Genomic DNA, 27285 nt, shown 5'->3' on the forward strand with positions numbered 1-27285 from the left:
CTTAGATCGGCTTATTTTCCCAATATTGTAAAGTTTCAGTTGTTTGATGGTATAGCATCATTAGCTGATACAACGAAGTCGGAGTCAAAATCGAATTAAAAGCGCAAGGCTAAAGGCTGGTTCTCATATAATCGCCCCGATCGTCTCTGTCGCCTCTGTCGCTTCAAAAAGTTTGCTTGAGATCGGGGCGATCATATGAGAACTTATAGAGACATCTACGACGGGGGCGATCGCCCGGTCATCCGGCGATCGGTCGCAGACGTCGCAGATGCGGCGACGCGAACGAAGAGAACACGCAGAGGGAGAGAGAAGCGATCCAACTGTCCAGTGCAAGTACCCAGACGCCGTTTGGCCTCCCTTTGCCTCGCCGTAAAACGGCAAACGAGAGATAGGAGGCCACGATTGCCTTTGCACGAAGGCTGCCATAAGCGAATCGGAGTTACCAGTGCGCGACAAACGAAAAGTGGAAAAAAAGAACAACCCAACGCGAGGGGCGAGCCCCGAGCCCGCACGCCCGACACCAGGGGCGAGCGGGGCGACCACCAAGAGAGCGGGGGGACGTGACCACAAGCGACGACGACGACCCGCAAGGCCCCCCTCGGAGGGGGACAGCCCAACCAGGAGGGGAGCGGGGGGGGGGGGAGGGAGGAGGAGGACCGCCTTTGCATTCATTAATTCATCCCCAGGGCATTCATTACCAATTAAAATTGAGTTTGAAAATCGCCCTTACTGGTTGTAATTTGAGGTGGACCTCTTATGTTGGGCCATTTGAACCACGGCAATTAGCTTTTGTAGTTAATAAAAGAAGTGACCACTACTTTGTATTTTATCGAAACTTTTTTTTCAGCAGCGTGTTTGAACACGGGGTAATAAATTGAAATTATTGTTCTCCTGCAAACTTCACAGATTAACAGTCTCGTGGTTTAGTTTTTGGATTGTATAGTTTCGCACAGAAGGCAAGTGTGAAATATAATGGTAAGTAAATTAAACGTTCATGTCTTGGAGCTGTTCTATCTTGAAAGCATGTTCATGGTATTAACGCGCATGTTCTTTATACAGCCAGCCGCTGCCTCCTGTACTCGTTCATCTTCTGAGCCTGTTAATGTAAGCAAGGTCTGTTGGAGACAAAAGAAGAGAGAGCTACGTCACAAACTGAACACAAGAACAATTATTGTTACATACATAGAGGATATTACACGGTGGCGAGAATATATGAATTTTATGTTCGAGTGGGCAGAAACGATATACCGTAAAATTCCGGTTATAAGCCTTGGGCTTATACAACTTCGTAAGGGTTTTTGGGTGGGCTTATAAGTGGAGGGGCTTATATCTGGAAGGGCTTATAAGCGGAATAAAAAAAAAACGTCCCGAAACGGGCCACGGGAGTGTTGATTGAAATAAGTTTTTAAGTTAAAAACGCATAATAAAGCAACATTTAGCCCTGTTCAGTACTGTCATCCGGCAGAGGGGGGGTAATGGGGGGGGGGGGGGCTTATATCCAGGGGGGCTTACAATCCGATGTATTTTTTTATTTCCAGGTAGATGGGCCTATAACCGGGTGGGCTTATAAGCGGAGGGGCTTATAACCGGAATTTTACGGTATACGGGATGGATTGAGTCTTCTTCTTGAATACTTGGCTTCTCACTAGAGCTCGTAAGTATAAAACAACCTACTTTGAGTGTGAAGGGGTAAAACGTACTTTCTTGAACTTTACTTGGTGATCATGGAAACTTTCATAGTTTAAAGAAGCCGAAGTACGCCGCCAAGTATGGTCTACAGCACACTTGAGAACGCACTTGACCAATAGGAAATGGAAGCCAAATGAAAGCGGCGTACAGCGTACATACTGAAGATGATTGACAGCTTGTACCTCAAAAAAGTTACTTTGTCATCAAGTGTGAAGCCAGATTTTGTAAAATGCGACTTGAGATTTTCAAGTGCAGTTGAGTCAAGTTTATACTTGAAATTAACTTAGCTTCTAGTGTAAAGACAAGCAATGTTGATACAAAAGCTTAAAAAAGTAAAACAATTGGTTTACCTTAAGTGCGTCGTGTTGATGAATCAAATAGCAGTTGCAGGGGTCACGTGACAGTCTTTCCAGTGCGCATGCGATCGCTCGTTTAACTGCTACATCGGAAGAGCGCTTGAGACTGTCAGCGAGGGGAACGACCGCTGACGAGAAGGCCTTCACATTCTTGTCTAATCCGCTGCATCTACATGAATGTTATATGACACTGATTAGAGTTTAACAGCATAGGAAACACGAGTATTGAGGGAAGGAAAGTGGGAACGAGCTCGTAGAATTGAAAAATTAGGGAGCTTAAGCGCAGACGTTTTTTAGCCACGGACGGTAACCGGAAGTGCAACGTTCTCGTCTTTGGCGCGTATTATTGTCATTTTGTTTATAAATTCAAGTTGTAAGTGCTAAAACGAAAGTTTCTAACGTATTTTTGAATTAAGGTAAATGTTTACCAAAAACTTAAACATTCGTCTTCCGGTTGCCGTCCGTGGCTCAAAAACCTCTAAGTTTTGCAGTAAAACACTACCTCTCTGGAACCTCTATTTTCATTCGCCCGCTGTAAACACTACCTCTATTGTTATTCAGGGCTAGGGGCATTGTTGTCACCTCTTATCTCAACCGACCCAAGTTTTGCACCACCAGGTCACCTGAATTTGTGTACAAGAAGGTTTGGTGCACGCAATTAACAGAAAAACAAACTGCGAAATTTTGTTTCTCGCCCTAAAAATTCGCAGTCAAAATCATAATCAAAATTACTTGATTGTTATAGTTTTTTGAAGGGATTGCTTTGTTGACAAAAACACCAGCCTTGATATCAGAAAAACCTTTTGTTGCACACATGTTGTAGCAAGGCAAACCGATCATTCAGTGTTACAATACCTTGACGTTTTTAATACAAACTTAAGTTACATATTTTAAAAATAAAAATACAGTCATTGTCTTACGTTGCAATTGCTTCGGCTACCCATCGCTTTAACTCTGCATCTTCCTTTAGAAAGAAAATGGTCAGTAGCACAATGTTGGAATTAAAAAAAACACAACTGTGATAGAAAGGTTGAAGGATGCATAGAGAATATAATTTACAGAATTTGTTTCAATTGTACCTACCGTGTACACGAGCTGGACAAGAAGCGGCACCACTTCGTAATCAGTCAAGATGGAAAGGTTTTCTCTGTCTTTACCAATGTTGATTATTGCTTTGTTTACGCTTATCAACACCTGATGAAGACACAAACTTGTTTTTACCAGCTTATAAACTTCCTTCATCGTTAACAAGTGGATAACTCACGAGCAAAACTACGAACGCGTTGGTTTGATAAAGGCCCGGATAAATAGGAAGATCGAAAGATCTTATAGTGTATTGCAGAAATAGAATAGTCCTTATGTATGTTAACATCAGACTGGCTAGTTTCACCACCAAGCTTCGCTTCCGAAGTGCAAAATAGTAAATAAAATAAAAAGAATATCTTCGTGAAAACTGCATAAAGGTGGCAGACTGTTAGGAAAACGCGTAAACGAAGCTTGGTGGTGAATTTTGAGCAAATGATGTTATCATATTGCTTATTACTTCAACGTGTGTCCACTATTTGCAACATTCCACCAGACGTCCATGGATTATGGACTTCTGATTCCACTTAACAGCCCTCTATCTAGCTATCGAATCCCTAACACAAACAAAAACTGTGGGTTCACTCTTGGCTCACTTCGGAGACGGGTTAGCAGCCTCGTTTCTGGGAACGAGGTCGCAGGTTTCGACCAAAGATGTACTGGGTCCCAGACCTTAGCTTTGCACTTCTTTTACATCTACCAATCGCGCACAAATCAAAAACTAAAGAGCAATTAAATTACCTGCTTATCATCTGACCGTAGGAGATTGGTAATAAGTTGAAGGCCTCCCACGAATGAGCGTACCATGTCAGCGGACTCCTGAAGGGCAAAATAATAAAAGGTAAAATGAAGCAGGGGTAAACTTGAAATGCTAGAGTATAACTACATCCATCACCACAGTAACGATGTCTGGTCTGTTGTTATTGTGAAAAAATGTTGTTTTCCCTTACTTTCAAACAGCTTCCAATACCAATACGTTTCTTTGCTATACGATTTTTGAATAAGATTGTGTAACATTCACTACGGACTAGCGTAAAAGAAACATGCTTTCTAGAGCGGTTTTCTAATTACTATTGTAAAACAAGAAACGAGGCTTTTACATCTTTCCATGATTACAAGACACTTAAATATCGCCGTGAGCCAATGCGGACTCAAAGCATGAATATGCAACACGTGGCTTGGGCGAGAAAACGCACTAAGGCCACTCACACTGGTCTTGGCTTTGATCCCGATTGGTTATATAAAAAACGACACATTAGTATTTTTTTTTTACTTTTTAGCAAAACAAATAAAACGCCGAACAAAAACTTCTTTTCTACCACGTGCTTTCACTTTCGTTTACTTAAGTTTTGAGTTTACAAATTTAGTCAGGCTGCTCGTGTGTGAAATCTATGCTGTGACAAAGTCGCGATGTTGAATTCTATCGCAACAAGCGACAAGTTGGTTTCTACCTCTTTATCGACCACACACTCACTGATAGCATCAGCTGCGCCTGCTACAACCTGGAAAACAGATGTTAGAAGAATAAATACAAATATAATAAATGAGTTACATTGTTACTGAACACAAATCCAATGCAGGGCATTCTCGTCCCCCATAGCCCTTTCGTTTCCCTTAGCCGGCTTGGCACGAGAAAACGGAGGGCTCTGGGGACATAGGATTTTTGAATTAATTCGAATTTTTCTGATTGGCTGTTTGGAACAAAGAATTCCTATACGGAAGTCGAAAACGTAACGCCTCTCTAATACATTCTTTTGAAACGTCATGACTGCATACATGAAGACCGGAAGTCCTAGAATCTAGGACTGGAAATCCTGTGTCCCCAGAGCCCTTCGTTTTCTCATGCCAAGGCTCAGCCGGCTAAGAGAAACGAAAGGGCTATGGGGACGAGAATGGTGGCAGGGTGGAGGACTTGAACCCGGGACCTCCGAGTCCAGCACCCTAACCACTAGGCTTGTTCGCACTCTTTAAGGTGGTCTTTTTCGCGCTAAAAACCCTTAATCGCATTTGCAAATGGTGAGAGGTACCGAAACGAACAAAAGCTAAGCTATTAAGCCTTTATTCATTGCTAATACAGTGATGTATAATCTTTTCTTTTCAAAGATAGTTCCATGATTACGTAGTAACCTTTCTTTCAAGTCGCGTTTCACAAAATGACACCAACCTTTGAATCAGGAAACTTCAGCAAAGACCAAAGCAGTCTCAATCCGTCTGTCTGAAGTATAGTGCTGCATGGAGAGATTAAAATGTGTAAAAACCTTTTTCAACTCTCGTATAATGTACTTAATATAAACAACAACTTAAAGTGCGCGGTACGAATTCGCCCCTGAGAACACCGACGTGTAGAGACTAAACTAACAGCAGTTTATTACTGAGAACAGATGAAAATATATGTTATTAATTATCGACTAGAAGTCTACAAAAGTATACTTGAAAATTTTATAACAAACTAGGCAATATCACTACCAACCTTCTGCATGACCCCTCTTTAGCACAGACCGAGAGGAGCCTGGTGGCGTTTATAAGCACAGCACTTTCCGTGATGCTCAGCACGTGTACCACAATAGGAATCACTCTGTCGTCTTTGAGAGTTAAAAGTGTTCGCTTACTGTACGCAAACTCGTGCATAGCACCAAGGGCATTGGCGAGAACCTAGTAATAAAAGGGATCTTACTTGATTAATCAGGTCAAACTGGTTTGAAAAAGCTCTGCAAAAACTGTTTCCTGTCAATTGTTGGTTTAGAAGTGAAACTGTTAAAAAAATTCTAGTACTTCATGTAACAAATCTTAGCAAAAACAATGTGTAATACCTCGTTTGACTGCTCTGGGTTCTTCAGCAGTAAGATTAAAGCTTTTACTGCACCAAACTGCTCAAGTCTGAAACGAAAAAGTCCATCTTCAACACTGAACTTTTTTCCCAGTAACGTTAAGCCTAATTAATTTATTTTCTATCGCGCGAGCGACTGGGGACGAGGCGATTGCCTAACGGTTTTGGGAACAATTAGAACTTTAATTATCGAAACTGATGAAACACTAATTCATGACGTCACACAAACAAATTTCCTGAAATCACACTTGGCTGATCAGTTCTGGTTTAGAACAACTCATCTTAAAACAAACTGAATTATTTCTATCTGAAATATTCTTTTTATTCTACATGATCCTTATCCTCTTTTGGGTTCTGTCCATCCGAAATATTTGGCCGAAATAAATCTGTTTTACATTTTTACACAGGCTTTTCTAGGGATTGGGGATTCAATGAAAATAGAGAGCTTGGAATTAGAGCATTTATAACACGACTATTAGCTGGAAACGAGCGTGGAGCCAAAGCGGTTTTTTTCGCCGATTAATTTTAATTTTATTTTCTATCACGCGGGCGACTGGGAACGAGGCGGTCGCCTAACGGTTTTGGGAACAATTAGAACTTTAATTATTGGAACTAATGAAACACTAAAGACACGACGTCACATAAACAAATTTTCCGAAATTACAGTCTTTGCTGATCAGTTCTGGGTAATAACAACCCATTTAAAAACAAACTGAGTTATTTGCACCTGAATTATTCTATATATTAATAATGGTAATAGGACTGAGTGAAGTCCAATTCGGTCTGTAATCATACGAGTGATTAACAAAATCGGACGACCGCGAAGCGGGAGTCCAATTTGTTAAATCACTCGTATGATTATGACAAAATTGGACGCCACGAAATCCAGTTACCAATTAATCAAAACTATGACAAAATTCGAGAAACAAACAAACTTTACCATTAAAGTCTTTGTGAATACTGAAAAACATAACAGTTTCCTCAAAAGAATGCACAACAACAGCGCGCGCAAAACGACGCGTACTGTCACATGTTTACACGGGCATGACGCGTAAACTGTTTTATTACATTGTCCAATTACAAGCCTGTCACGTACACTGTCCTATTAGTGCTCAAATCGGGCTGCTGATAAGCAATCACATTCAAGAATTATTTGTTATAGTTCTGATTAATATTTGTATCATCTTTCTTCCTTGGGTTTTGTCCATTCGAAATATTTGGAAAAAATAAATCTGCTTTTCATTTCAACTTTCTAATCAGCTTTGATTTTTCAACAAAATAAAAACAAGTTTGTTTGTTCTTTTTGCTGATCCTGACGTACACCAAACTCCAGCTACATTTTTTTCGTATCGGTGTTAAGCCGATGATAGGAAAAAAAATGTAGTTGGAGTTCGGTGATTAGAGGGGGATGCGGACGGTAGAGGCGCTGGAATTTTTTTCCCAGAAGTGACGAGAAATTATTATTTTTTGCTCAAAACGTCCTTTATGCCATGTTATCACCGCAGTCGTGAAATTGATTTATTTACCTTCTAACGTTGTTTTTGTTCAAGGCGCACTTCCACAAAGCACCAACTGTGGCCGCGAGGAGCTGCTTGTTCTCTGTGGACCTGGACGCCATCATTTGGACAAGTAGTTCTAGGCCACCGAAGCGGAAAATCAGTTCGCGCGTGGAGTCATCCTCGGCGCACTGAGTAGCGGGAAAAATAACAGGAAAATCAAGTTACAAACTGGTTTGGTGATAAACTCGGATCGAAACAGGAGGTTATGCGAGAACAAAATGGTGAAAACGAAAATCATCATCCGGTTTTATCTGATACGCGTTATCTGATACACGTTACATGTACCTTTATTTTATAATTAGTTGTGTTTTGAAGATTTTTTCTTGATATATTGATGTGTGTAACTGAAGAGAGATTCATTCGATTCCCTTCGGCAACTCAGTTGTTTTTTTGTCCCACGCTCATGACAAATGAACATTTCATCTTTATCAATGAATAATCTGACAGAAACTGAGTTCATGATTACACTCTTTTTTATAAGAACGCGTAAAATTTGGCTGAGCCTAAGGATGTTCTTATTTTAGCCCTCGACCTCGTCAAACAAGTCAAGATTCTCTGTGAAGTAATAAAAAAAAATTCAACACCAACCTTGAACAAAGCATTCGCGCAAAGGGTCTTGAGAGCCACGTCTCCTCTCTTTAGGTGCTTGACAATTCCCTCCACCATCCCCTCTCTTCGAATATCCTCACGAAAGGCGGGCTGTAGAACAAATTACAATCTATGTTCAAACGCTGTCGTGAAGATTATTAATAAAATAAAACATTTGAAAAAGTATTCGGGAAAGAACTTCAATACCCGAAGCCCTTCCATCACTTTTTTTACACCCTAAATTTGGTCTCTTATGGGCACATTTTTCGATGGAACAAAATTATTTTTCATACCTCGCTCGCGCATTCCTGAATAATTCCCATGGCGGGTAAAATGACGTCATCCGTTCCTCTGACCAATAGGGAAGCGAGTATGGGCACGGCGCCGGCCGCGCGGATAGCCTGGATATTCTTTGGGTTCCTGCTGCAGCTCCACAATGCCATGCAAGCATTACAAGTCAGCTGAAAGTCGCCTTCGTCTTTAGGTGGAGGTCTGCCACGTTTTTTGTTCTCGGGTTGAATAATGTTTACCTGAAAGAAGGTTTTTAAAAGCAATCGTTTAGTTCCGTAAAAAAGTAGAAGCTTTTTCTGCTGCCTCTAAATGCACACAAATGCATTTGGCAATTCAGAATTTGAACAAGAGGGGTAATGTCTGCCTGTCTATTAGCGACGGAGTCGGAATATCGAAATCAGAAGCGCAGAGCGAGACGATCTAGTGAAAATCACACGGACAGAGTCGTAAGCAGAGTTCGAAAATCGAAAATCAAAGTCGTAAGAGAAGTCACAAGCTCGACGGAATCGGATTCGGAAGAATCAGAACGTTTCATTTTTTCGATTATTCTTACGACTCCGTCGTTTATGATCCAGTGAAAACTAAATTGTCGGAGTTTTTTTTTTTTTTTTTGGAATTTGTTTATTTTTTTCCAACAAGCAGGTTACAATACACACAATAACTTACTTACATTTCACGTTACAATACATTACTTATACTTATAACTTAACTCTGTGACTTATTTACAATACACTACTTGCAGTATATAGCTTAGAATAACCTACAGTACATAACTTACAATTAACTTCTTACATTACACTAATAAATTTACATTTTTCTTAAAAAAAATTATAAAACACAAAGACAGTGCCATGCCTACAGACAATATATATGTATAACGACATACAGTTCAGTAAGTTGCCTTTAATTGATTAGATAGCTGTTTCGAGACAAGAAGTGCCACGAGCTTGCCAGCTATTTTAAAATGAGAGGAGGTAGCCTAACAGATCCTTCCATTTGTCATAATGAAAGTTGATCTTGTTATTTTCTTTAGCAATTAAACGTTCAGAATCAAAAACTGCTTTCAAAGTTTTTGTGAAACTGATTACGCTAGGAAGAGAGTTGTTATGTTTACATCTGAAAATATGTTGTTTTCCTAATAGAATTAGATGATTCTTTAGAAATGCATTTTCAACTGCGTCGGTGATCCCTAGGATCACTTCTCTTTCAATTAGCTCATAACCCCCCAATAGATGCTTAATTGATTGCCAAAAGTTTGCTACCAACGGACAATGGAAAAAGAAGTGGGACATGTTTTCCTCTGAGGATTGGCAGAAAGAGCAGAGAGGAGAGTTAGACTTGCCAATTTTGAAGAGGAAATCATTTAAAGGAAGTATTCTATTTAGTATCTTGTACTGAAATTCACGCGTTTTGGTGTCTATTGCGGATCTAAAAGCATTGCTGTAGATTCTCTTCCAGTCAAGGGCGTGCTCTGCAGAAGCATATGAAACATCGAATTTCTTTTTTGCCGACGGACTAATCGAAATCTTTGACACCAAAATATTGTAGATTTTTTTAGAAGACAATTCACTTAATAAAAGGGCATCATTGCCCGAGTACAAAAACACATCGTCCCATATATGGTTAGTTTTAATGAGCACCGATGGAGGGTCGTTGGTCATCACTTTCTTCCATTCAGGTGGAAGGCAATCATAAAGACCGTTCAAAAATAAGAGATCCAGGGCATTTAGATTTTGCAAGGTGGTGTGTGGCTTAATGTTTATCTCATTAAAAAGGTCTCCAACTTTATGTAGCCCCAAGGAGAAGAGTTTGCGGTTAAAAACTGATTTCTGTCCGATACAAATGAATTTGTTGTTCCATAAGATCTGGTTAACGATCTCATCCATTGAAGAGACAGGTGAGGCAGTAAATTTTGTCCAAGTTGCAAGACATTCTCTGTAGTAATCAGGGAGGTCCAATGGGAGCTTTGTGTACTCGAAGTTGCAGTGGAAAAGCAAACTGCCCCCCGACTTTGTAAAGATAGTGGTCGAGAATAATTTTCCAGGAACAGGGTGAATCACCCAAATACTTTTTGATACATACTATCCTTTGCGTGTTAATGAGAGACTCAATGTGCGGCATATTTAACCCACCATTCTCGACACTGTTTATGAGAGCGAGCCGTTTAACTTTATCCTTGCCTTTCCACACAAAATTATACAGCACCTGATTGACCTCTTTAACAAAAGTTTTATTTGTTGAGACAAGAGAGAGGCGATAAAGAATTTTAGGAATGGCGAACGACTTGATTATTTGTATTTTCCCTAGCAAAGTGAGGCCTCTCCAGTTCCAGCTGTTAAATGTCTTTCTAATTGATTCAATGATGGTATGAAAATTTAACTTATCTGAAAGCGTTTGATCATAAGTGAAATGTATCCCTAGAATTTTGACTACTTTTTTAATTTCATCTATTTTCAGTTCTTCTGCAGAGATATCAGAGATTCCAAGCTTCATAACCTCAGTTTTTTCTCTATTAACGTTCAGACCGGAGTATTGACCAAACAACTCTAGCTTGGCCAACAGGCAGTGAAAAGATGCGCTATCCTTAAGAAAGACCGTGAAATCATCAGCGAAGATGATAAGTTTAATTTCGTGGCCATCAACGTTCATTCCCCTAATGCATTCGTCATTTCTAATATGAATCGCGAGTGTTTCTAGGACCAGAATGAACAGATAGGGCGAGAGAGGATCACCCTGACGCACGCCGCGTGAAAGTTTAAAAGGTTGTGTAATAAATCCATTATTCATCACACAGCTGGAAATATTTGAGTAAAAAGCTGTAATCCAATTAATAAAAGATGGGCCGAAATTGAACTTCCTTAAGGCGTGTCTAAGAAAATTCCAGTTCACTGAATCAAAGGCTTTTTCGAAGTCAATTGCTACCAGTAATGAGCTCATATTATTTGATGATGTTAGCTTGATAATATCGTCGATGGATCGGACAGCGTCGAAAATAGTTCTTCCTTTAACATATGCGTTTTGATTATGATGTACGATTTCCGGCAGAACCTTTTCTAATCTTTTAGCTATAGCTTTCGTGCCAATCTTTACGTCGACATTGATTAAAGAGATTGGTCTCCAGTTCTTTACCTGTCGTCTATCTTTATCTTTCTTCTCAATTAAGACGATAAGCGCTTGCTTTTGGGAGGAAGATAATTCGCCGTGTTTGTACGCGTAGTTTAGACCATTAACTAGCGGGCTACCCAAGAGCTTCCAGAAACATTTATAGAATTCTACGGTTAGTCCGTCGTTCCCTGGTGTCTTGTTGCTTTGAAAACTCGATAGAGTATTAAAACACTCTGCAAGGGTTAGCTCTCCTTCGCATAACTCTCGCATTGCTGGTGAAAGCTTAGGTATGTTCCCAGAATTTAAGAAAGGACAATTTTCAGAAATTAGCTCTTCGGAGTTCTTTTCTTTATAGAGATCTGAGTAAAATGAGTGTAATTCGTCCATTATGCAGTTCGGGTCAACAGTAATATTACCATTCTTGCGTTCAAGTTTTCTTATAGTGCTTTTTGTCTTCTTATTGTTTTGTAGATTAAGGAAATACTTATTATTTTTCTCACCTTTTTCGTACCAAGTTGCACGTGATCGTATTATTGCTCCTTTCGTAATGTACTCGTATTCTTTTTCGTATGCGCTTTTTAAAGTGTCAATTTCATTTTGTGTATCATCATTTGGAGAGTCAGCTAATTTTTCCTCAGCAATTTTCAGTTTATGTTCAATGCGCTTTATTTTTTCTCTCCGTTCTTTTGCTTTCGCTTTGCTATAAGTAATGGTCTCCTTACGGATATTGTATTTTAGCCAATCCCACTGAACTCTAGCATCATCAGAATAGTTAATCTCCTCAATCCAATCAGGAACAAGCTGCTCAATCAATTTAATGTATTGTTCATCATCGAGAAGACTATTATTAAATTTCCAAAAGGATGGACCGTGGTTTAAGTTCTTTACGCTATCAATATTCAAAATAATTGCGGAGTGGTCACTTTTGACGGAAGATAAGATGTCTACATTTTCTATGTCGTCCTGTAAAGAATTGCTGATTAACCAAAAGTCCAGTCGTCTTTGAATTAATGGATTTTTCTGTCTCCAAGTGAAGCGCTTTTTGTTCGGGTTGCGCACTCTCCATATATCGACCAGGTCATTTTGTAACATAATATCATTGAGGTTCTTAATGCAATTCTTTATGGAAGGCCTTCCACCCGAACAGTCAAGATCTGGATCGAAAGTAGCATTAAAATCACCTCCAGTAATAATATAATGTTTAGATTGACATACTTTGTCTGCGAAGTGATTAGCAATTTCGTCTAAAAACTGACATTGTTCAGAGCCTTTTGTTGGGGCATAGATATTTGCTAGAAGAAACGGCGAGTCCTGAATTAAGGTATCTAGAATAACAAATCTTCCCGAATCATCGGTATGCGTTGAATTAACTTTAAAATCCAAATTTTTCCGCACTAAAACAAGGACGCCTTTACTGCGCGATGTACCGTGAGAGAAAAACAACTCTCCTCTCCATTGTTTCCGCCACTGATTTTCAATCTCTTTTGTACTGTACGTTTCCTGCAGAAAAAAGATATCTGCATTTTGCTTAAGCAACCAGTTGAAAATACATTTTCTTTTTTCGAAAGAACGGATCCCTCTTACATTTAAAGAAAGCAGTTTAAATTGGAAATTGTTACCCTCCATCAGATAAAAAAGATATTAACGGCTTTAAGCAAGATCACTTCTAAAAATATGCAATATGGCGACTGATAATGATATAAACTGAATGCAAGGCATAGACTCAAAACAAAAACAACAAAAACAACGCTAGATAAAATACACCAAGCTGAAAACAATAAGATAATGCAAAGAACACTACATGCGACAATTAATACTACCATAAGTAAAGAAAAAAACAAAAGCGCAACCAACACAAAAAAACAAAGAAAAAAACACTTCACAGCAGTAATTAAAATAAGCAACCAGCAAAGCTGTTGATTAGCTGCTATCAACCGAATCTTGCAATCTAATTATCAATTTGCATAACGGTAGCTCCAGAATATTCAAATTTTTCAAAGTTCAACCGAAGGCCTACAACTTTATAACTTAAAACTGAATTACTCTGAAACAGGGATTAAATGTCCATCTACGTACAGTTTGTCCGGCTCTGCTCTACTGAAATAAGCTCTTTTGCCTTCTTTTTTAGCCTTTTTCAAGGTTTCGATCTGCTTCTTTCTGATATCCACGACTCCTTTAGGGAGATCGGGAGATATTCCCATACCTGTGCCTTTAAGTTGTCTTGCCTGAGAAAAAACTTTCTCCCGGTCCCCATAGCGGGGAAAGCGAGCGATGATCTGGCGTGGGTTGTGCTGTGATGCGTCAAACCTGCCTACTCGATGTACCCGTTGAAATTCGATTTGTGGCGCGTCTTCGAGGTTGAGCTCGTTTATCATAAAGTTAACCAGCACTTCTCTGGTGTTTTCCTGCTCATCCAGTCGTTCAGGAATCCCATGAAAACGAAGGTTCTCCCTTCTTTGGTATGTTTCTAAATACCACTGTTGCTGGCGCAGAGTAATTACCTCGTTACTGGTTTTATCGGCTTTTGCTTTGATTTCTTCCACATCGGCATTTAGAGCAGTAACTCCAGCCTCCATCTCATTTACTGTTTTGGCGTTTTCCTTTACTGAACTTTCGAGTGTTGTCACCTTGTTCTGAAGCTGGAGAACTTTAGCGTCGATGCTGCAAACATGCTTGTTAATGCTGTCAACTTTTGTCTCCAAACTGACGAGTTTGTCGAGAACAAGCTGAAGTTTCGGTAGGACGCCTTCGACGCCTTCGGCCATGTCGGACGGCGTGGGCATGTTATTAGCCTGAAATTCACTGAGTTTGGTTCTCTTTTCCTCCGGGGTAGCGCCTTCCGAAGACTCAGAGCTGGTTTTTCTGTCTTTTCGTTTGAAGTATTGAGTAATTTCTTCCATAAAACGCCTTCAAAATTTAGATTTTAGACGGAGCTCGATTTAACCCGACTATGCTAAAGGCATGCCCGACCCAGTCTTTAATCTTTAAATCAATCTTTAAATTGTCGGAGTTGCAAGCAGAAAGGAAGTACTCAAGAGGGCCTGAAAGCTAGCACAGTGGTGGTTTGTTCTTCCGCTTCTGCTTGCGATTTCGTCAATCTAGTTTTCGCTGGATCATAAGCGACGGAGTTATAAGGCTCAGACAAAAGCGCGGCACTAAGAATATTTTATAATTACCAGATGGAAAACATTCTTCTTGTTTTCATTCCTACATCCTTACGTCCGTAATGACGAGATTGGAGAACGAGAAACCATGACTGAAGTATGACATCACTACTCACCAAATGTTTGATCCCTCCGCCCCGCCTGACAGCACTGTAAGCGAGACGGAAGGTTACCAAGTGACTGAGTGTCTCCGCAGCGAGGGACTGGATCTCTTTCATGTTGTGCTGAAGACAGTCGATAAGTTGTTGAATACCTGTAACAAACGAGTGCAAGGCTGTTTATTGATGATGCATCATACAATGTAAGCCTGTAGAATGGTTGAATAAGTAACTCATGTTTCAAGTTGTCAGTTTACATCAAGGAGTTCACGATAAAAATGCAACAATAATTGTTGCTCGTTAGTTTTTCTGCCCTGCGCCTAACAGATGGAGATGATGGAGATGTTACATTTATTTTAATAGAGCTGTTCTCAATTGAGTGTCGTAAAACCAAAACCAAAGTAATAACTCTGGCCAATCACAAAGGACACAAACAATCCAGTGATCCAAAAAACTCGAAGCAAATACATGTAGCCGGGACGAAGCGCGGGAAACGTGCGTGAGCGAGTCACGATTAATTTTGGTTGTACTTCTCATTGGTTGAGAAAGTGGTGCGAGTTTTTTAACCAATCCCGACGCGTTGTAATGCAAAATAAAAGCAAGTGTAAATTACTTTCGAAACTCAAGTGAAAACCGCTCTATTCCGCAATTATAGTAGTTGTTTTTGTTACCGCATATGCTACCTTACCTCCTAGACGATAAATCTCCGTGTTTATCCTTTTTGTATTCGTTATTACCCTTAAAATTTTAAGGGAACCAACCTTAAAGACAAAACCATTAAATGCTTAACTTTCAAGTATACAACCACAGTTTTTTACACTGAAATGTGTGCACTTGCAAACAAAGCTTGTTTGTTTGCAAGGCCACAAGATACGTTTTTATTTTTAAGATTCAGATTCAAGTCCAGCTCGTGAAAATATATTTTTACTTTTCCCATTTGCGCTTTTTCTTTGTTTAAACGAAATCAAATACAAGTAGTCTATCTTACCACACAAGGCCAGTGATCTGTTTTGAGGATGTTTAGAAGAATATTAATTCCACCCAGCTCCAGAATCGCCAGCTGACTTGATTCCTGTTCAAGGCTCACATCACGAAGAGCGCACAGCGCTATAACTGTAGCAGTTGGGTTCCCCACCTGAAAGTATCACATATTTTAACATGATATGCAAAAACTAAAAAACCTACCTAAATGGCAGGAAACCCAACAATAATGATTTGATTTTGTATGGCAATACTCGACAAATGACAGGAACCCATTAGAATGTGAGAACGAGTAACGATGGCGAGGATGGAAATAAATTACATTACGGACAAACTTAAAAACGCGAGGCTTGCGTATAGGAAACCCAACAAAAATGGTTTGATTTTGTAGAACAGTACTCGACAAATGACAGGAACCCATTAGGAAGTGAGGATGACTTACGATGGCGAGGATGGAATTGGATTATAATTTAGACAAACTTGAAACTGCGACCTTCTCCTCTCAGTTACTGACAGTTAGATAATCGTACATGAAAGGGCTCTTTAATATTTTAATTTTTTACAGTACTCTCACCTTCAAAAATTTGATAAGTTTGTGAATGTCCCAGTACTCGGATGTCAACTCAGGTTTCACCTTCAAAGAACAGAAAACAAGATAGCAAAGTTGATCATTGATGTTATGGCATTAAGGAATCACAGCTTATTACTCACTATGGTGACCTGCGTGAAAAAAAAGGAAACAACTTTTAACAAAACAGATTCAAATAACAAAGCCATTCTGATTGTTGGTCTCGTCTGCAAACTCCGCATGTTCGAAATATAAGTTTTTGGAAAGCTTTAAAGCAAATTAAACGTTCGAATTCGAAAACTTTTCTAACTCATTTCTAACGTACTGTTCACGACATCATGGTTTCCCTGCATTAAGCGTTTTTTAATATTTAGGTACAAAATGTCATTTTTGCTGATCTTAAAAATAGCGTTGAATGTTGCTTTTCCCTTTAGTATGTTTAATGATCTATTTGGTTATGAAAATGCACAAATACCGAGTTATTTTGCTCAAAATCGAATTCTCCTTACAAAGTTAATACACTGTCAAGCAGACAGGTGACAACTAGGGGATATTGTTTTGATGGAGAAGCAAATTCCTAGAACTAACATTAAAAGAATATAAGGCGATTTGTAAGGAGAATATATCTTTAAGGCTTGGGACTGAGGCTTTAAGTTGGCTTGTGTACCGTTCTCGTCAAGTCCTCGTCTTCTTCGCTGTCGCAACTGCTTGACGACGATTCACTTTGATACTTGTCAGCGGCATTCTTGTTTGAGCCTCTGAGCTGCGCTCCTTTAGATTTGCTCCTGAATTTTGTATAAAAGAACAAATTAAAAGTGAAATTTGAAAAGGTAATATTGGACTTGTTCTGTTTTAACAGTGTTCGCTGTAAACATGGGAAATGGGAAGATCGTTTCATAAGGTTTGTTCATTAGGGCGCTTTTCACTTGAATGTCGAAAGTTGTTCGCGTTTGCTTTGGTTTTGCGTTACTATGCTTAGTGATTGTTTTTAAAAACTCGCGGCAATTTATCACTGTACCACTTTACCGCCACTTTCAGTTTTTCCTGACCTAAAGATTGTGCATTATATCGTGGCTTCTTTATGACAATAGAGGAAATGAGGTACAATACTCACCCAGCGGAAGTTTTGTCTTTCGCTCGATTCTTTGCGTTGTTCTTTCGTTCCTTTGCGCTAGTGATAAACAACGATACGAGCTTTTAATAACAAGATAGGAAAACATATTTATTGCTCTAATTTGAGACGTCCTGTCTTTAGAACGCCAATAAAGAGAAATCTAAACCAATTAAAAAAACTATGTAGTGATTTCCCTCAGAAAAAGGTCCGAATTTCGTAGTATTAAGGTATAAATAAAACTTGTCATTCAGTGAAGTCTTCAAATTTAGTTTAACTTGAAGTGATAAAACCCGATTTCTCAACAACTGATTGTATGGAGACTTGAGCCCCACACGGCTACAAATTTGTCTTGTTCTGAAGAAGACTGGTCAGAGTGGTTGAAACAATTTTGAATGAAGTTTAGTTCTGCATTCAAGTTTAACTGACAAGCTTTTATTTCTCCTTTCGATATCAACACACTGTTTAACAAGCAAACAAGTGATGAGAGAAAGGCAACCACCAACTAAGAGATAGAGCAGTTTCAATTGAGTGTCGTAAAACCAAAACCAAAGTAATTACTCTGGCTAATCACAAAGGACACAGACAATCCAGTGAACCAATCAAAACTCGAAGCAAATACATGTAGCTGGCACGAAGCGCGGGAAAACGTGCGCGAGCGAGTCACGATTGGTTTTGGTTTTACTCTGGATTGGCGGAGAAAGTGGCGCGAGATTTTTAAGCCAATCACTAAGCGTAGTAATGTAAAACCAAAGCAACGCAATTTACCTTCGACACTCAAGTGAAAACCCCTCTATTAGCGACCTTCAAATTGGAGTGAGTACGAGTACGAATTTTCAAACCTAGCGAGGTTTAATTTTTTGGTTATCACATTTTACACCAATCTCGTACTGATAATCTTCTTTTCAACTGGTCAGCAACAGGGAGGAGTGAGGGCTCTGGGAACGTAACTGCATTGAAATTCGAAAGTCGTACTCGTAGTCGATCTCGTACTCGTACACCGATCTAAGGGTCCCTATTCTCTTGATATAATACCAGATTCTTAGAACTAGCATTAAAAGAAATGTAAAGAAATCATTAAGGAGAATTAGAATTTAATTATATTATGATTATATTTTGTCGCTTACCTCCGACTGTCGTCAAAAAGATTCATCTGGTTTGTTTTCCATAGCGTCTTGTATGTCTTTTCTCTTGCTTGTTTTTCTCGTCCGCTCTTTCTGGGAGACTGATCACGTGTCGCAGGGATTTTCTTCCGTTCTTGCCTTTTCGGACTTGCTACTTCCGGTTTGCCGGACCGCGTGCTTTTCTGTTGTGAAGCGCTAAAAGAAACAAATTATTAACAGCGATCAATGTCTGTATTCTCCTCAAAATTTCAGTGATATAAAATCAGCTACACTGGTCAGGATTTATTATGAAATTCTTTTATCCAATGTATAGAGACCGTACGGAAAATACGGATAATGTAATTGTTATTTTTTTCACTGAAACAAGCCTCTCGTGACTATCAGATAGAAAGACTCGCAGTGCAGATCATTCTCAAAATAACCGTTTTTGCGCATTTGGGTGAGTCGCCAGGAAAAGAAATAAATCAAATGTACACCTAAGAAAGTCTTGATTGAATTGTATAATATATTTTCACTCGTTTCGAAACTTAATTACTCGAACAAAGCCCATTTTTTATGGCGAAATCTCTGCATCTTAAAGGTTGGTACGCGCGAAGGAACATGAAGTAGAGACACGAAGCAGCGACAAAATCATGTACTGGTCACACGAGGGGACATGTACCAACATGTCCCTGCTTTATGTACCCTGGTGTGAACTATACGATTTTGTCGCTGCAACATGTCTGCGACATTCCTGTCTACTAACCAACATCAACTGTCCCTCGCCGATTCCAACATATCTACTTCACTTTCACACCATAGCTAGCAAACTATCACAAGTGATGCCTTGATAAGAAAACCCTTTCGATTACCGTTGTTTGTTTTTCCTGTCGTTTTCCTTTGCTGCAAGTTGTTCTTGATCGGCTTCATTTTCCTCTGATTCCTCGTCATTCTGTTTGTTCATCTGTGGCTGGTGTTCTTCTTCATCTGTGTTACCTTCGTCAGAGTGTTTCTCTTCTTTTTCATAGGCAGGTTTATCCTTCAGGTTAAAATAAAAGCTGAGAGTTATTCACATTAAAAAAAATGGTTTCATGCAAGAAACATGCGGCGAAATCTCTTTTGCGGGGATCTCTAGTCTAAAATACAGACACCTGTTTATTATATTTACACAAAGTTCAACCCAAGATTGATTCAAGGAAACCACATTTCTATTTAAGATAACTCCTATCCCTACAACAACAAAGGTAACATTTAAATGAACCCCTTTCACGTACATGTAGTTAATAAAATAAAAAAAATAAAAAAAATAATTATTATTATTTTATCATTATTATTTCATATATCAACAGCCTGAAAAAGGTACCCCTTTCGGCCTTGCCTCTACAATAGGGAATACCCCCTACCCTATATATTACAAACAGTTCGTTTGGCCTCAGAGGAAGCATGACTGACCTAAAGCAATTTCGTTGCCTTCGTTAGTTTTAAGAAAAAGTTAAATGCTTACCTCATCAACCGTGTCGCTGTTATTTTTCTCTCCCTCCTGATTGGTCAAATTTTCGTGGGACTCCATAGGTGACGTCATGTCAGAGAGGTCTGGGAACAACAACGGGCTAGTTGATCGAGTACAAGTAGAAGTAGAAGACCTCTCTGGCCATTCATACAATGGATCCGTACCCCTGCTACACACAGCAGTGCCTCGCCCTGAGGAAGGAGTGCCAGACACCTGCGGGGTGGACGTCGAAGCGCACGCGTTTTCAGGGGTTAATGAGCCTCGTCCTGATGACGAGGAAGTGTTGGCTGAACCGGTTTGCTGACGAAGCTCTTCAAGTTCAGTTCTTTGCTTTTCGACCAAATCTTCGAGTCTACAAAAAAAATTATGAAAACAACATTAAGCAATATTTTCCAGCGATGTTTGATTTCAGTTTTCAAAACCCAAACATTTTGAATACACGTTTACATTTCACTTTGAAATTTGTTTAACGAGTCTCCTAAAATTGCGAGGACCACAAGCTTACAAAAAAAATTCCAATTTAGCCCGTATAAGCCAGTTCGACAAAGATTTTTTAAACGGAAAAATAAGACAATGTATCGCTCCCAAAAAAAATCTGAAAGGTCCTTTCACGTCACAGACCAGTTTGTCAACATAACAATATGCTTTAACTTAAAGATGATAATCCGTCAGCACGCGTATGTAGGAAATTCCTATCCTTCCACACAGTACAGTAATCAAGTACTAGTTATGAACATGATAATGGAAAAAAAGGGTGAAAAAGGAGCGAAACTAGCCGAGGTAAACCAACTGGTCCTATTATTTTCGCAGCTAACCCCAGAAACGAATCAATAGGCTACTTCAATTCACACGCAATTTAATTGGCAAACATTAGGTGATAATGTCTCTACTTTTAACATAAATTTTCTTTTATAAACACTTCACAGCAAAGGACTACAAAAAAAAAACCAGTTATAAACATCCTTTAACCTCAGATGTGCCAATGTACTATCGCTTATGAATATTTTATTTTCGACAACAGAGCTGAACAATCTCGTTCTTCCTACAAGGATATTTGCACTAATTTTTCTTCCTCATTTCCTAATGGTTAAAACTTCCTCTTTGTTTTTCAATATCACAACAAAAGATTTTAATAATGAATACATAATGACCTAGAAACGTCTTCGGCATTAAAAGATTTTCCCTGCGAATGCCTTGGAAACCATTTTACAAATCTTTAAAAAAGTGCGCTAGGAAGATAACATTTTGTTGTCGAAAAAGTGTAAACCAATTTTTGTTAAGCTGAATCTAGAGGCGAGCTGGAGGCGTTCATTAAATTTAAAAATTTTTAACAACCCGACTGGGATACTATCTTGTTTTATTTTGTCTGATTATATTAAGAAACGTTAACAATATTGGAAATAATTGGTTTTATGAACTGAAAATTATTTTGGTCTTCCAAAGCTTCGATCAAAATTTGTTTCTCAATACGGTGTATTTTCGAACAGAACAATAATTTGTCTTGAAGATAAATGCTTCAGTTGATATTGTATGCGTAGAATATTTTAAGCAAGAGAACATTTTATCAGCTCTTAATTTGGTGCCAGGGGCAACCTTACGAAAACAAAATGCAGAAAAAAATTATAATACACAGGGTTACAGATTAAATTAAAACAAATCTTTAAATCGCGTTGAGTTTTTTTTTTAACCCGCAACGCTCACGAAATAATGGCAAAAGATCACCCAAATATTAAAAATTAAATGAATTCATGCTCAAAATAATATTACTCGAAAACAAATAAGTTTTCGTTAAGTTCTACGTACCGATTGCTAAAATTTCCACCTCCTGTGAGCTTAGATGACTGAAAGGCCCGTTTTGAGTTCGGCGGTAATTATATGTCGCTTTCCGCTAAAGACTGATCGCAAAATTCACGCCGTAAAACAGTTTTTCAAAACTCTGTAAATAAAGCTTGCGTTCTCTATGGCAACACTTGCATTATCTCAGCTGTGTTTTGAGGTTTAATTTCTTCCAACCACAGTCCCTTTGAATGAAGTGTGGTTTTTATTGACACTGTCAATGGCAGTTCCGACCAATCACAACACAGCTCTGTTCGGGCATGCGCATTTCAAACGCACCTGTTGTCTAACAAGGCAACAACATTTTAAGAGACATTCTTGAATTTTGAATTTCCATATTTTTTACTCAATAAAATCTTCTAGCTCCTGTCATTTTTCTTATAATATGTAGTAGTACGTCGGTTAAATAAAATGAAATCCGTTGAGTATTTAATGATTTATCGAGATATAATTTCTCTTTGCAATATGAGTAAATTTTCACACAAACAAGTGATAGGAAAAGAGAAAACCATTAAAAGGGAAATAGTTTTTATGAACCGCCGAATTCTTATAACACGGGCAAGAAAAAAAACATATGAAAAAAATGCTAGGAGCAACTGTAATTCGAACCTTAGGCTAAATGTTGAACGATTTTACCGACAACAGTTCAAAATTTAACGCATGGGATGATTTGGTTTGAATTGGTGTGAAAATACGTAAAAAAACATGGCGTTATATTTAATGATATTAGCTTCCGTATATCTAAAATAAAATATGAGAAAATTTTAACCAGTTTTAGTCCAAACATTCAAGAAAAAAAAAACTGAATCGTCCTGACTTGAAACATTATTTTAATGATGAGAAAAAGGACAGTTGTTTCATTTTGAAAAAACGCCAAATATTCATTTTGTCCTGTCAAACGCCGAGGCACTAATGATAACTTATTGCCATTCAAGTGCTAACAAAATTACGACAGTTCGGTTTGACGTGCAAATTAAAAAGATGTTCTTTGAAATTTGCATTTAAATGAGCAGCATTTTCAATATTTACTTTTTCGGAGAACCATTTTGTGATCAAGATGTTCAGCCTAACAAACATCGCACAGATTAAACGAAATATCCAATCAAACGCAAGAAATAGGATGCACGTGCGTTTATAAACCAATGAGAATGAGAATTGGTTTCTCTCGTTTCTCGCCTTCATTTTCCCGCCTTTCCGGCCTCAATCGCGCGTTTTCATTTCGTGTTTTTAAAACCATCTGTTTTATTTTTTATAAAGTAAAAAGATAATTTTAAACCATCAAAATAAAATAAAAAATTCGCACTCGTTTGGGCTCGTATACTCCTCTGTTTCTGTCAAGTGGCTACCCGTTCCAAAATAAACACCCTTGAAAACACTTGTTTCTTGTATATGAGGAGTTGCTTGTGTTATCGTATTCCTTGACGCTGAGCCGAGATAAATGTTTCATGAATAAAATGAACAATGCTCAATTTTTTCTTATCTTCTAAATATACAGCTTCAGAAATTAAAACATGACTGTTTTTACATTTAATTAGATGGACTATTCCCTGCGTTAAACGTCGACAGAGTTTGGAAGCGAACCAAAACAATATTTCAGTTATTTTTCATGCCAACATTTACGTTGGTGAATATGACGGACTTACCGACGTTTTGCGTCAAGTATGCCAGCAATATCAGTGCATAACTCAATGATCTTTTTCTGGCGTTCCTCTTTGTCTTTAGCCATGTTAAATCGCCTTACAATACGTACAGCTTCCTCAGCCACTTCTAAACGGCCTTCATCGTTTTCTTCGACTTCAGCCATCTTTCGCCGCTTTTAAACCTACGCCGATAAAATAGCTGGTTGTCAGTACTTCAGACTTTGCTATCTACCTGTAAGAACCTTAAACCCTTCCTGATATTTAAATTCAGACACTTCTCCGACACTTAAACCCCGGAGCTCATTTTAAAACTAAACAATATAGCTTACCAATGCAACTAAGGCATTAATATCGGCTGCATTAAATTTAAGTGACTAGACACCCTTTGAAAGATATCAACACTGCTTAGAGGATTTAGAAGTTTACTCACTTTAACGCTTTATGAAAACTATTTACCTTTGGGCTCGCTTTATCTTTTTCCGCCGCCGCAAAGTGCCTAAGACTGCGTGCGGCAAAGTGTGTTTATTGTTAACCGTATGCTTAATGTTGTGTTTGCATGTACCGCTGAGACTCTGCTGCGGGGGGTTTTAATATAATGTTAACAAACGCTTCTCTAATATTTGTCAGGCTTAAAAAACGTTTGTATGGTCCGATGATGAAATCAGTTTGAAGCTATGAAAAAGGTCTTGTTTAAAATACAACACTTTCATCTCATTGTTTTTACAACAAAATGCGACTAAAGAGGGACTTTGTATTTACAGTTAATAAAATTAAAGAAATAATGCAGCTTCTTGATTAAAAGGTTGCTAATTTGTTTGCAACACATGTTAATTTTCTCGACCATAATTTGGAATATGCTTATGAATAAAAGAATCACGAATTATTTTCAGTATACACGGAAGGCAATTTTCATTATTTTAAGCGCTTAGGAGGTTTAATTAACACAGAAAAAACTTATTACAAATTCCCTGAGCATGAAAGTGGATCATTTATTCTCTCTTGTATCTCTTGTTCAAGTTTCGTGAGCTTCACTATCGAGTAGACTTTGATACCATGGAATGAGGCTATTAAAAAGGCGAAACGAAAAACAACTTTTAAAATAACCGTATTTCATTTGAACAGGGATTATTTTCTGAGCTCTTTTCACCGGGCGAAAAGGGCAAGTTTACATTAAAAGAAAGTCGAATCCTTTCTATGTCTTTTGTGGTTGAATTTAACAGCCACGAAAAAACTAGTTATAATATTTCATATAAACTGTTTACTTTGTAAAAAAAAACTGCGCTTTAATAAAAATTTAAACAGAGAGAAAATATTAGAGTCCACCCAGTGGGCATTTCGGCGTTTATACTGCCTCGTTGCTGATTGGCCCTTTTACTTAATGTATTTACACGGTATTGTTTGGCGGGAAATTTGCTATGTTTCCTGCGCTGGGAGGTGCAGCGGCTTGGAAATGGTTAGTGCATTGTACTCCGGACCGCGAGTTGTGTTCTTGGGTTAACACCTTTACTCCCAAAGCCCACGTCTTCTAGCCTGCACGCGTGAGAAAATAGGAGACTTCTGAACGCAGGCTATCTCTCTCCACCCAAGTGTATAAATGGGTACTGGCGAATTGAATACTGGGGAATGGGGGAATACTAGCATCCCATCCAGGAGGGAGTAGAAATAATCCTAAACCAAAGCACTCTTAGTGGCTTCATGTTATGGAAATCGGAAATAAGAGCCGGCCTGCCAGTGTTAGGCCACTAGGCTCGAATGCAGAGTTATGGGCTGAGTGCTATGTTATGACATGTTACGTCATACGTCAACGTCATGTGTTGCGTCATACCACGTCCTTTCCTATTCAGTCCATTCAGTTCTGTCTTTTCCTGTCATGTCGTTTCATGCCACATCATCCAATTATCCTGCTTAATCTTGCAGAATATCGTCTGATTTTAGCCAACTCGGCCTACGGCCTCGTCGGCTAAGTATCAGGCGATATTCCGCGCGATTTCGCAGGATAATTGTTAAATGTCATTTATGTATGTCATGTTGTGTCGTGACGCGTCGTGTCGTGTCACGTCATGCCATGCCATGCTATGCTATGTCGATGCATGTCTCGTCACGTCACGTCATGTCATGTCATGTCACGACATGTCACGTCATGCCATGTCATGCCATGTCATGTCGTATCGTGTCATGTCATTTCATGTCACGTCATGCCATGTCATACCATGTGGGAGGCGCGGAAGCCTAACGGTTAGCATGCTGGACTCCAGTTCGAGCAATCTTGGTCGGGTGCTGCCCAAGGTCTTTGTGTTGTGTTCTTAGACTTGACCCTCTCACAGTATTACAGATACCGGTGACAAATACCCAGGGGTCAACTGTAATGAACTAGCATTGTATCTAGAGAGAATAGCAAAGCGGAAACGTGCATATCTTCCTCAATTGATTCAGTTTGTTCTTAAAGTATCGAAAAGTAGAAGTTTGTTATTTTATAAGGAGAATCAATATCGATAATAAAAGATTAAAAAATTCCTAACACTAACAATCCATATTTCTACACCAATGTTGCTGAAAAGAAATTTGTATTTAAATATGTAATGGTTCCCATGGCAACACATTTCTACAGAGAACGTACCATGGGGAATCAAAAAGATATACTTTTTGCCTGAAATTGCACTACTAGAAAAAGCAGTTATATTCTGATTTCAAAAAATCCGAGTATGATATTAATAATTCTATATATTGACAGGCTAGGATAATAATAGTAGGGAAAGAGAATAGACCTTTCCCGCATGATTTCCAACCTCTGCTTACGCTGGCAAAAATACAGTGAATATATGAACTTGTCCATCCTTGCCTCAACTCTAAACCATTGTTGGCGGGCATCGAAGCGGAAACGATCTATTTTGTTTGAATACACGAGATTTGTTGAAAAAAGCCCGGATAATACAACGCTGCTTTATTTAACTATGTTTTTTCTAAATAAATTTCTACTCACACAACTCTGGTTACTAATATACAACAAACACGCGATTATCGTATTATAATATTTTAATATTATTCAGGAAAATGCGACGTTACAAATTGAAATTACGTTTCCAAAAACTTCGAAATTTTGATCGTTAGTTCTTTATAAAATTTTAGTCCTTGAAATGGATTTGTCTATTGTTAAGCGATGAAAACAAAGCGAAATTTTATGTTTTGCTTCGCGAAGGAAAATAAAACTAACATAAAGAAAGCTATAATGATGTACGATTTAAGACTTTTCAGTCCAAATACGATCGCAAAATATCTTTAAAATAATACACATGCTCTCCACGAAGGAAAAAAAAAACACATGAAGTAACTTTAATTACTCGCTTGATGATATACGTTTTAAGACTTTTCTGAAATTGTAAATTTTTTTTTTTTTTATACAATTACTATCACAAAATATCTTTAAAATACAGATTTCTGATGTACGTTTTAAGACTTTTCTGTCCAATTACGTTCGCAAAATGTGTTTAAAATAAAGATTATGCCCACAACACGAAATAATCTATATGTTCTTTACGAAGGAAAATAAACCCCACATGAAGTAACTTTAATTACTCGCTTGTAATGATATACGTTTTGAGACTTTTCTGCAAATTACGATCAAAAAATATTCCCAAAATAAAGATTCTGCCCATAGTACGAAATAATAGATATTAAGCTTACCTTGAGAGCTATAGGAGGTGGTATAGCTTGGGTATGAAAAGAAGAATCGAATTTGACTTCAAACACACTTGTGACAACAAAAAATAGAAAGCTAT

General features: G+C 38.5%; 2 protein-coding genes across 4 annotated transcripts; both read right to left on the minus strand.

The window, feature by feature from the left end:
- Nucleotides 1-825: 825 nt before the first annotated feature.
- Nucleotides 826-27285, minus strand: LOC144630681 (armadillo repeat-containing protein gudu-like). Of its 3 annotated transcripts, none has more exons than XM_078489053.1 (23): nt 27191-27285; nt 23513-23691; nt 20028-20385; nt 19396-19562; nt 18548-18739; nt 17424-17480; nt 16977-17094; nt 16316-16375; nt 15749-15895; nt 15449-15521; nt 14779-14915; nt 8396-8632; nt 8103-8213; nt 7482-7642; nt 5939-6005; nt 5599-5780; nt 5293-5356; nt 4580-4630; nt 3870-3947; nt 3129-3239; nt 2966-3009; nt 2040-2214; nt 826-1115 (listed from the first exon to the last, which is right to left on the minus strand). In XM_078489053.1, exons 2-23 carry the CDS (start codon nt 23671-23673, stop codon nt 1011-1013), a joined length of 2856 nt encoding a protein of 951 aa, XP_078345179.1. In that variant the 5' UTR covers nt 23674-23691; nt 27191-27285; the 3' UTR covers nt 826-1010. The 3 variants fall into 3 exon arrangements, with proteins under 3 accessions (XP_078345179.1, XP_078345178.1, XP_078345180.1); XM_078489052.1 differs by lacking the exon at nt 27191-27285 and adding an exon at nt 23966-24066; XM_078489054.1 differs by lacking the exon at nt 27191-27285 and adding an exon at nt 23839-23913.
- On the minus strand, nt 13433-14390 carry LOC144630717 (uncharacterized). Its single transcript, XM_078489095.1, has one exon. It carries the CDS (start codon nt 14279-14281, stop codon nt 13538-13540), a length of 744 nt encoding a protein of 247 aa, XP_078345221.1. The 5' UTR covers nt 14282-14390; the 3' UTR covers nt 13433-13537.

This window comes from Oculina patagonica, chromosome 11 (assembly GCF_052425735.1).
Source record: "Oculina patagonica isolate OP01 chromosome 11, crgOcupat, whole genome shotgun sequence".
In the NCBI taxonomy this organism is placed as follows: Eukaryota; Metazoa; Cnidaria; class Anthozoa; order Scleractinia; family Oculinidae; genus Oculina; species Oculina patagonica.